This window comes from Schistocerca nitens, chromosome 2 (assembly GCF_023898315.1).
Source record: "Schistocerca nitens isolate TAMUIC-IGC-003100 chromosome 2, iqSchNite1.1, whole genome shotgun sequence".
NCBI lineage: Eukaryota > Metazoa > Arthropoda > Insecta > Orthoptera > Acrididae > Schistocerca > Schistocerca nitens.
In genome coordinates, this window is record NC_064615.1 from 401,985,459 (window position 1) to 401,997,685 (window position 12,227).

At 41.6% G+C, this 12,227-nt stretch overlaps 1 protein-coding gene across 1 annotated transcript in view; it reads left to right on the top strand.

Annotated features, from left to right (window-relative positions):
• LOC126236250 (axin) overlaps window positions 1–12,227 on the top strand; it is a 266,422-nt gene that overhangs the window by 241,243 nt on the left and 12,952 nt on the right. The window contains 1 exon segment of the mRNA XM_049945400.1: window positions 3,537–3,779. Within this exon segment, the coding sequence (XP_049801357.1) occupies window positions 3,537–3,779 (243 nt within the window).

Consider the following 12,227-nt stretch of genomic DNA (forward strand, 5'->3'; position numbering starts at 1 on the left):
TCTCCCCCTACTCCTCTCCCCCTACTCCTCTCCCCCCTACTCCTCTCCCCCCTACTCCTCTCCCCCTACTCCTCTCCCCCCTACCCCTCTCTCCCCCCTACCTCTCTCTCGCCCCTACCTCTCTCTCCCACCTACCTCTCTCTCCACCTACCTCTCTCCCCTACCACTCTCTCTCTCTCTCTCTCTCTCTCTCTCTCTCTCTCTCTCTCTCTCTCTCTCTCTCCCTCCCCTACCACTCTCTCTCCCCCCCTACCACTCTCTCTCACTCACCCTCCCTCCCCTACCACTCTCTCTCCCCCTACCACTCTCTCTCTCCTACCACTCTCTCTCTCTCTCTCTCTCTCTCACTCTCTCTCTCTCTCTCTCCCTCTCCCTCTCCCCCTACACTCTCTCTCCCCTCCTACCACGTCCCCTCTATTCCCCCTCTCCCCCCTATTTTCCCCCCTCTCGCACCCTATTCTCCCCTCTCACCCCCTATTCCACCCTTTCACCCCCTATTCCACCCTTTCTCTCCCTATTCCCCCCCTCTCTCTCTCCCTATTTTCCCCCCCTCTCTACCCTATTTTCACCCCTCTCCCCTATTTCCACCCCTCTCCCCTATTTCCCCCTCTCCCCCCTATTTCCCCCCTCTCCCCCTATTTCCCCCTCTCTCCCCCTATTTCCCCCCTCTCCCCCTATTCCCCCTCTCCCCCCTATTCCACCTCTCTCCCCCCTATTCCCCCTCTCCCCCCTATTCCACCTCTCTCCCCCCTATTCCCCCAATTTCCAACCCTCTCTCCCCCTATTTCCCCCCTCTCTCCCCCTAATTTCCCCCCTCTCTCCCCCTATTTCCCCCTCTCTCTCCCCTTGTTTCCCCCTCCTCTCCCCTCGCTCCCCCTTGTTTCCCCCTCTCTCCCCCGTTTTCCCCCTCTCCCCCCTGTTTCCCCCCTCTCCCCCCCATTTTCCCCTCTCTCCCCCCTGTTTCCCCCCTCTCTCCCCTATTTCCCGCCACTCTCTCCCTCTTTTCCCCCTCTCTCTCCCTATTTTCCCCTCTCTCTCCCCCCATATTTCCCCCCCTCTCCCCCTATTCCCCATATTATCTCCCCCTCTCTCCCCCTATTCCCCCCTCTCTCCCTCCCCTCTCACCCTCCCCTCTCTCCTTTCCCTCTCCCTCCCATCTCCTCCCCCTCCCCTACCCTCTCTCCCTTCCCCTCTCCTCTCCATCTCCTCCTCCTCTCATCCCCTCTCCTCCCCTCCCCCTCTCATTCCCCTCACCCTCTCCTCCCCTCTCCCTCTCATCCCCCTCTCCCTCTCCTCCCCCTCACCCTCTCCCTCTCCTCCCCTCTCCCTCTCCTCCCCCTCTCCCTCTCCTCCCTCTCCCTCTCCTCCCCTCTCCCTCTCCTCCCCCTCTCCTCTCCTCCCCTCTCCCTCTCCTCCCCCTCTCCCTCTCCTCCCCCTCTCCCTCTCCTCCCCTCTCCCTCTCCTCCCCCTCTCCCTCTCCTCCCCCTCTCCCTCTCCTCCCCCTCTCCCTCTCCTCCCCCTCTCCCTCTCCACCCTCCCCTCCCCTCCCCCTCTCATCCCCCTATCCTCTCCCTCACTTCCCTCTCCCTCTCATCCCCCTATCCTCTCCCTCACTTCCCTCTCCCTCCCCTCCCCCTCCCTTCCCCTCCCCTCTCCTCACTTCCCCTCTCCCTCCCCTCTCCCTCCCTCTCCTCTCCTCCTCCTTCCCTTCTCCCTCCCCTCTCCTCCCCCCTCCCCCTCTCCCTCCCCCTCTCCTCCCGCCTTCACCTCTCTCCCCCTACCCATCTGCCTGCCCCTCCCTCATTGTCCCTTCTACTTTAATTTCGCATTTTTGTGTGTGTGCATGTTTTTCTACATTGTTAATTTTGCATTGGTTGTAAATCAAGAAGTAAGTTTTCATCTCTTGTAGAGATCAGCTAAACAGGCAATTTGAAACTAGTAATAATTCATTTGTTTAATACATTTGTGTCTATGGATTTAGTGCAAGGTGCTATAAGTATGCCCATTTCTGTATTGTCATGATTGTTAGTCATAATTGTTATTTACTTATTCTTTCCTTCACCTCAATTACTTTTTCCCAAGTATTTTAAATATTATTGTAAAAGCAAGATGAGTCAACATTACACACAAGTTAACATAGTGAAATATTAAAACACTTCTAGAAAATGTCATGTTAGAGCTGTTCAGTGGCAATACTTGGATCAATTGTAAAGAAAATTACGGGTATTGTAGTAGTTCTTATATAACAGTTTCCAATATTTCACAGTAATTGGAACTAATGTTTGCTGCAGGCCTCATGGACTACAGCAAAAGTATCAGCTTCACGTTCCAGAAACTGGCCACAATTTTCCTTAGGAACCAGATATTACTGATTCTTTATTTCAACCAGAATAATGCATTCAAAAGATCTGCTATTTGCACAGAGGATGGATATATGATATGCAATTATCAATGCTAATTGTATGGGACAACATTGGTTTGTCTCTCTATGCAACGAGTCGAAAGGAAACGTACAGATCTCATTCTCTGCTCATAGTAAGCAGTTGTCAACATTTACACAGTTTAAGATAGGCTAATGTTGTCAGTTACAGGTTTGACTTACGTTATCATATAAGCATCTGTAAACTGTGTGGCATGATCACAATTTTGAAAGCTGCGGCTCACTTTCACATACCTGATCAGTGAGTTGATTTTACAATTACTGCAAGTGCTTCCTTCACCACATGTCGTCCACTCCTTTCACTTAGAAGGAAACTGTAGATAGACCACTATTTGGAAGCATTACATACTGAAAAGACCACTGTAAACTAAAAATATTATGAAAAGGATAGTTGCTACTCACCATACAGCAGAGATGCTGAGTCGCAGATAGGCACAACAAAAAGACTGTAGGAAAGTGAGCTTTCGTCCAACAAAGCCTTTGTCAAAAACAGACACCATACATACGCACGCACACACACAAACACAAGTCTCACACACACACACACACACACACACACACACACACACACACACGACTACAGTTTGGTAGCTGAAGCTGCCAGGGACTGTGGTCGTGTGTGTGTGTGTGTGTGTGTGTGTGTGTGTGTGTGTGTGTGTGTGTGTGTGTGTGTGTGTGTGTGGTGTTGATTTTCAACAAAAGCCGAAAGCTCACTTTCCAACAGTCTTATTGTTGTGTCTATCTGCAATTCAGCATCTCCACTGTATGGTGAGCAGCAACTATCCTTTTGATAATATTGTTACATTCCATCCTGAATTTGCCACTGCATACTAAATTGTATGAAATGTAATCTCTTTCATTGCATATGACACCTTTTTATAATGATATATCCATTACTGGTCTGAGAACCAGATACTTAGGTAATTGAAATCAAGTTGTTTTTAACATGTGTAAAAGTATTTTATTATCTGAGGCAAGTATGTGCAAATGTAAAAGTTTCTAATAAATTGTGTCAAAAATTATGATCCCCATCAGAATAAAAATAATCAAAATATGTGAGTTATTTTAGTGTAAACTTTTCCTTCATTTGTTACAGGTTTTCACAATCCTCAAAAACACATGGTCCTCAAGATGCTTATTCCCTCTCAGCTCAGTCAACACTTCGTAAGAGTGGTCGTGGGCAACGTTCCAGTGGTCCAACGACAGGTGCAGAAGCAGAATATACAACTGTGGTATTCTCCTTCTGTGAAGAGCAGTTTCCTTACAGGACCAAGATCCCTGGACGGCAGATAACACTCCGTCAGTTTAAAGAGTACCTTCCAAAAAAAGGCAGCTACAGGTGAGGTTTCATTATTGGTGTGCTGAGGTATATTTTTATTCATTTGTTTGTGTAGTTTGTTATCAAATTTAAAGTTTTCTTACTTTTGAAAAATAATCACACATTTAAATCACACACATTTGCCACCAGTCCATCAATTTTCTAACACAGTTTTTAAATAAAAGTATAAGGATACATCTCAAGCAAATGGGGCATGAGGTATCTACACCAAGAATTCTGTGGAGGTATCCAACATGTGGAAGTTGCATGGTGATTGGAATGTGCTGTATGGTGAATATTGAAGGACGTCTATAATATAGCTATCACTGGTGGTTGAATCATTGCTATAATTTGGGATTAGCATTGTCATGGAGGTTCAATGCAGTTCTGATCAAGGTGCCATATCTGTTTGTCTGGTGGGTAGTCTGGATTTGGAAAAGGAGATGGCACTAGCAGGCAACAGTAATAGTGTAGTGTTCCTGGGACAAATTGACCAGCAGAGTGCCATTGCACTCCCAAAACATTGTTGTCTCCCACTTTGGTACTCTGTACTGGCTCTGCTTGATTAAAGTGTGTAAGCATTGTCCTACAGTCTCACATACAAGGTGATTTCTGTTCAAAGGGCATCTCCTTCTCCTTGGTATCTCATGAAAAGTGTCAGTTTTCTCACCTTTCTTCTCTTTATTCAACAACTTTGTTATCTATAAACTAACTTCTTTGAATACCAGTTCTTTTTGAATGATTAAATGGATACTTTAGTATCTGAATTATCGGAGATTTCAAGCATGATTAACTGCCAGCCGCCTTCAGTGAGTTCACAAATAGCTTCAGTGCTCTGGATTGTGGTGCTGGTACACTAACAGCACAAGAGGGTGATATTTCCAACACACCCTGTAATTTCTTGAATGCATAGCACTAGTGCTTCACCCAGGGTGGGAAAAGTGCAGTTCCCTGGACTATGGGAATGAACTGTCAAATTTTGGCAGAATTGTCATTATCCTTCATGAGAAATTTCATGATGACATTTCATGCAACTGTGGGTTCACCTCTCTCTTTTACTATGGATTCATTTGTCATGAAGTTGAACAAGATAAAGTTTTTTTTTTTAAATAGTCCCGTCCTGATGCTCTTGCGTACTTTTGATGGTTGGTAACTATTTGGCTGTAAGCATTTGTGCTAATGTCTTATCCCTCTGTCTCTCCCTCTCACTCTCAAGCACATTTACACCCACCATAAGCTAGCTTCCCAGGTAGCCCTTTAAATACAATGATATTTTAAGAGGGAGTCAAATAAAAACCTTCAAATTTTTATAATATAGAGTGTAACACAAGTGTCCAGTTTTTCAAAATGTCTTCCTGTCATTCAACACACTTCCTACAATGCGTAGGAAGTGCATGGATTCCTCCGAAGAAAAAAATAAATTATTTTGGTTGTGTGCGCAGCCACTTGTGCACTTCCTGCTGCACCTTTCCATCAAAATGAAATGTCTTTTCTTCTTTCCTCCTGTTGCCTCTTTGAGTGGTGCGAACATGTAGTAATCGCTCGGTGCAGGGTTTGGTGAGTATTGCAGGTGTGGCAGAGTATCATAGTGCGGCTCATTGATAGTTGCAAATGTGGCACTGGCAGTATGAGGCCAAGCATTGTCATGTTGCGTAATGACAGTCATAAGTCCACATCACTTTGATCTTATTGCAGGCCAACGCTGATTTTTTAACGTATTAGAATATGGCGCACTGATGATGGTGTTTCCCCTAGTCATATACTGTTCAAAGGCAATGCATCGTTCCTCATAAAAGAGAATCTGCAAAAGCTTCCCTGCACATTGCTGCATCCAGAACATCTTGGGCTTTGATAAGGAAGGGCGCTTTTCCCTGCATGCTCTCTTTGTTTCATGTTGTTGGTAGTGTATGAAGTCTTTTTTCTCCTGTAATGATTCTCACGAAGAAATCGTCACCTTCTGCTTCAAAGCACTGACACAGTTCTTCACAGATGTCAACACGTCGTTCTAACGGTTCCGGAGTGAGCTGCCATGATACTCATCTTTCAAAGACTTTTGTGGAACTTAAGTAATTCATGAATGATGTGATATGATGTGTTGAGCCATGACTAATGTTCAGATTTGCTGTTATTTCATTCACCTTCAAGTGCTGATTTTCCATCACAGTGGTTTCAACTGCTGCATGTAGACTCTGGCGCCATAACATAATGTGCCTGACCTGCGTGTTGAGAATTGCCACGAAAGTCTTGCCATTTTTGAACTTTCTACTCCACTCATACACTTGGCAGTGATAGATGTGCATCACCATACTGGACCTTCATTTGCTGATGGATTTAAATGTTCTGTACTTTCACTGCTCAGAAAACACATGATAGAATGCTGTTCTTCCTTCTGCATGTTGCAAGCCATTTTGAACTCTTATTGTGGCTGTGTTTCACTTGTATGTGATATACTGCACCTGTAGGGTATTCCTTACATAATTGGTAACAATACCGCCAACTTACAGGTCAACGGCATGAAGTGTCAATTTTTAATTACACTTTTAAGGTTTTCATTTGACTCCCCCTTGTTATAATGTAATTAACATTCACGTACAACTGATGATGTATGTGCACAGGAGCATATGCACCATGAAGAGCTTACAGATTGGAAAAATGGACAGATTTACCAGTTCTGAGCTCAGTACTATATAGCAGATCTGTCTGCCTTTAAAACAAAGTTGATGGAGATAGTATTACTCCTTTGTAAAAGGAAAAATGTTTCCTCCCCAAGGTTCATTCCAGATTGAAAGTAACTGATTGTATAATGCTTCCCATGTCTGTAGCGTCGTTAATTTACGCATCTCCTGTGTAGTGTTATATGGTAAGCATCTCAGAAACTCAATAAGTGATTACTTTGTGCAGGGTCATGAAACTGGGATTCTTAAGCTGATGGATAGTCAGCACCAATGGTTTGCATAATTATAAGCTTCAGAAAACTCTACAGGCAGCAGAAATCATTGGCTAACAGCTCATGTTGTCAGGATGGTAGAAACCTTTATGACAAAAAAAAGAAGACGAATCAATCTTTCAATGAGCACATCAATGATGATGTGGATTTGCTTTGAGGTAAAACAGTTGTTACGGTGCAATCTCAGCTACATTCAAAAGTTACTGTTACTTATATCAGGACAAGGAATGTTTGTTAATGTTGTATTATTGTTGTTGTTATTATTATTATTATAAAAAGGAAGTGCCAGTAACATTCAGGAAGGTCTAGAGGGGCTTGCTAAAAATCTACCATTTATGAAAAGATCCAAAAAAGGAACCTTGAGTTGAAACCTCTGTGCCTCAGCAGGGTACCACTCTTCTTAGGAAGGTGCTTAGAGGAAAACGCCATTTTCATAAGAGTGCAGAATACATTCAACTTCAGCAAGAATGTCACACAATCAAAAGATCATATGTAGATTTCAATATCAAAATGGAAGGAGAAGTGGGAAGTAGCAGACTCATACATATTCAACATCATGATAGACTGAAGGTAGTACTTCCGTCAGTATTTTAAAAAGTGAAGATTTCAGGAAGCAGTTGTTGGTGTCTTTAATTTATCTTCTAAGCATGGCAAGGAAGCCCATGAGATAATCTCCCCTTCCTGCATTACCGTTGCGAAAGGATATCCCCCCCCCCCCCCCCCCTCTCCAAATTCAGAAGTTGCAACATTGTTGTGTTCATAATTCATTTGCTTATTCAGTATTTTGAAAAGTTGAATTATTATAGTAGAAGCATTAGTTACCTTGATGTGTTGTGGGAAGAAAGTTGTATCTGGAATAAGTAGGAATGAAGATACTCAGTATTGCTACAGGTCAGTAACCATCTTTGACCCGTCAGCTAGAAACATGACTGATAACTTCCTAATCCACACTCCACCGCAGAGTGAATGATTCCTTTTGGACATGATTGATAAGTTGGCATTTTATTACAGTTAGCTTATATTCAAACTAATGGAAGTGTTGGAAGTTGTTTAAGGTAAAATGGTCCACAACCACCTACAGTGAAAATGGTGGAACGTAATTGATTAGGGCATAAAAAAGTACAGTGAAGCCCCTATTTTATGTTTTTGTGGGGTTCAGCCTTAAAAACTGGTAAATTGAGAAAAATGCAGAATCAAGGAAAATATTAAAACCCCTAAAATACGAGCAAAAACATATGTAATGGGCATATATGATTAAAAATTATAATCATCGCCAATTGTATAAAATCTGTATAAGTGAATATAATAATTGCAATCCCAAAGGAAGCAGATGTTGGCAGATGTGAAAATTACCAACCTATCAGTTTAATGAACCACTGCTGCTAAATACTAACACGTATTCTTTACAGACAAATGGATAAACTGGTAGAAGCCGACCTCGGGGAAGATCAGTTTGGATTCTGTAGAAATGTTGGAACACATGAGACAATACTGACCTTAAGACTTATCTTAGAAGAAAGATTAACGAAAGGCGAACCTACGTTTCTAGCATTTCTGGACTTAGAGAAAGCTTTTGACAATGTTGACTGGAATACTCTTTCAAATTCTGAAGGTGGCAGCGGTAAAATACAGGGAGTGAAAGGCTATTTACAATTTGTACAGAAACCAGATGGCAGTTATAAGAGTCGAGGGATATAAAAGGGAAGCAGTGGTTGGGAAAGGAGTGAGACAGGGTTGTAGCCTCTCCCCAATGTTGTTCAATCTCTATATTGAGCAAGCAGTAAAGGAGACAAAAGAAAAATTTGGAATTGGAATTAAAATCCATGGAGAAGAAATAAAAACTTTAAGGTTCGCCGATGACATTGTAATTCTGTCAGAGACAGCAAAGGACTTGGAAGAGCAGCTGCATGGAATGGACAGGGTCTTGAAAGGAGGATATAATAAGAACATCAACAAAAGCAAAACGAGAATAATGGAATGTAGTCGAATTAAATCGGGTGATGCTGCAGGAATTAGATTAGGAAATGAGACGCTTAAAGTAGTAAAGGAGTTTTGCTATTTGGGGAGCAAAATAACTGATGATGGTCAAAGTAGAGAGGATATAAAATGTAGACTGGCAATGGCAAGGAAAGCATTTCTGAAGAAGAGAAATTTGTTAACATCGCGTATAGATTTAAATGTCAGGAAGTCGTTCCTGAAAGTATTTGTATGGAGTGTAGCCATGTATGGAAATGAAACGTGGACGATAAATAGTTTAGACAAGAAGAGAATAGAAGCTTTCGAAATGTGGTGCTACAGAAGAATGCTGAAGATTAGATGGGTAGATTCCATAACTAATGAGGTACTGAATAGAATTGGGGAGAAGAGAAATTTGTGGCACAACTTGACTAGAAGAAGGGATCGGTTGGTAGGGCATATTCTGAGGCATCAAGGGATCACCAATTTATTATTGGAGGGCAGTGTGGAGGGTAAAAATCATAGAGGGAGACCAAGAGATGAATACACTAAACAGATTCAGAAGGATGTAGGTTGCAGTAGGTACTGGGAGATGATGAATCTTGCACAGGATAGAGTAGCATGGAGAGCTGCATCAAACCAGTCCCTGGACTGAAGACCGCAACAACAACAAGTGAAGGAAATTAAATGTACAATACGTGTATAAAACAATTTGCGGTAATGAATTTCATCAGTTCTCAAAAAATTACAGCAAATAAAACCTCATCTAAAGGTTGAAATTTATATCTCAGTGCAAGGTAATCGAGCGTATTTTCCAACATGCTACGACCGCAAATTACATTTCAAAACACAGGTATCTCAGACAGCTTTCCTTTGTGTTCTCTCAGTGGGGGGGATTATGAACATGGTGAATTAAACCAAAAACTGTGAAGTACATTTGAAAGGCGTCGTAATCTAATGTGTGGTGGTGTGTGTTTTCCTTCTGTAGCCAATGGCAGCTTAATTGGGTCAAATAGACTTCCAGCCACATACACACTAAGCTTGAAACATGTTTTTGTAACGTGTTTCTGGCTACTTGATGTGGAAACTGTCTGGAAACATCTTTCAAAACACAGACATTTATCTGTAGCACTGTCGGTACAGATCAAAGGAAACAATGTTTCACGCCAGCCACTGCTGCAGGGAGCAAGTGTATGTTTTGAGTTGATATCATTGTACCAGGCTGAATATAGAAGGATGCAGTACTAGAACAGTAATAAAACAAGATGATGTGCAGAAAAATGCTGCTAAATTTGGTAGAATACTGAGAAAGACTGCATAGAAAACAAAATAAGGACATTTGTCATAGCTTGCTCTGTAATGAATCTCCCATTGACAAAACACTAAGCCTAACAGCATGTCTGGTTGTAATTGCTTTCCTGAAATTTCTATTTTTTTGTATGGAAATGGTGATATCATATATGCCAGAAATTCAAAATTGCTAGATGATATCCAAGTGAAATTATGGAGACTAGAGCTGTCTTCCATACTCAGTTCTGATATGTACCAAGTTTTTCACACCAGTTGTTCTATAGCAATGGTCGGCAACACGTTGATTGCAATCTACTGGTAGATCATGAGTGCTTATTTGGTAGATCGCATGAGTACTGAGAGTGCAAAAGAAAAATTGTTGAATGAAATCATCAATTGTTTTCCATAGCAGTAAAAATGCGTTCTCGTTCGACACAAGTTGTTTTGTTTGTTGATAACAGCGTAGAACTGGTACCAACATCTACCTTGAGCCTCTAATATGTTTTGCCGCATTAGTTAAATCGGCTGCCATCTGCACACCAGTCATTGCTGCAGTGTTTCACTCATCTTTGTGAAATGTGTTCAGTACGTGTCAGAAGAAGGTGGTGAGTTTTGTGCCTTGTACTACAAATTTCTATGGTGTAATAGAGTGTGGAAAGGACATAAGTAGAACTTTCTTGTGCCGTCAGTACTCAGCACTGAGCATGCGTAGTTGCATACCTTGTTGATACTTTTCGAGAACGTACTAGTAGTGCAGCGACTTCACGCATAATGAGTTGTGTATAAAAAAAACGTAAAATTTATCATTTTCATTCCGAATGGGAACACGAATTTTTCATAACAGAAAGAAATGGCACATGCATTTGTTTATTGTGTGACACTAAGATTGCATTTGTGAAAAAGACAAACGTCGAGAGACATTTCAAAATTGTGCACCCATGTGTTAACACTAAGTTTCCTGTAAACTCCGAACTGAGAAAAGAGTAAATCAAGAAACTTAAAAATCAATTAAGTGCTCAAAAAACCAGTAGACAAAAGTGTTGCTTCTACTCTTGCTTCTTATCATGTTTCAAGTGTATTGGCGAAAAGGAAGAACGCTTCGAAGATGATGAATTCATAAAAGAAGCATTTTGAGAAACTGCCATCGAATCCCTTCACCTTTCATCAAGAATGGTCACAAGGAGAGTTGAAAATATGTCTAATGACGTTTTCTCTCAACTGAAAACAGATTTGGATTAGTGCAGTTATTTTTCAATGCAATTAGGTGAGTCCATTGATGCAACAGGTACTGCTCTTTTGCCAGTTTTTGTAAGGATGGTTTTTAATAACTTTACCATCAAGGAAGAACTTTTGAAAGTAATTTCTTTGAAACGCCATACAAGAGGAGAAGATATATTTTTTACCATGAAGCAACTCATTCTATCGAAGAAAATAGCTGTCCACCAGCTAGTAAGCATTACCATAGATGGAGCCCCAGCCTTGAGAGGTTCTAAAAGTGATTTTATAGCTCTGTTGCAAAGAGATGAAAGTTTTGCACCATTTTTAACTTATCACTGTATTTTACATCAGCAGTCTCTGTGTGGAAAGTTTTTAAATTTGAATGAAATTATGAATAATGTTGTAAAGATAGTCAACAAAATTAGCTGTCACTCTCTTCAAAGAAGACTTTTCAAAGATTTGGCAAATGAACTAGAACTACAGAATGGAGATTTAGTGCTCCACACTGAAGTGCATTGGCTCAACAAGGGAAAAGTGCTGCAACGTTTCCACAAGCTTTTACCAGCTATCAAACTGATTTTGCAAGAACAAGATGAGGATAGTCTGTCAGCTTGTATTGAAGATCCTCTTTGGCTTATGAATTTTGCATTTTTATTGACCTAACACAAAAGCTTAATTAACTGAATTTGAAATTTCAAGGCAATGATGAAGATATTGCTGATATGATATGTGAAGTAAATTCTTTTACTGAAAAATTTTTTTCTGTGGGAGTGCTGCCTGAAGAGGGGTGAATTAAGACATTTTTCAACCCTGAAGACACAGATAGAAGAATGTGAGATACCTTACAACAGTGAATGTCATGAAATAATGAACTCCTACTTGAGGGATGAGAATAGAAGCTTTCGAAATGTGGTGCTACAGAAGAATACTGAAGATTAGATGGGTAAATCACATAACTAATGAGGAGGTATTGAATAGAATTGAGGAGAAGAGGAGTTTGTGGCACAACTTGACTAGAAGAAGGGATCAGTTGGTAGGACATGTTCTGAGGCGTGAAG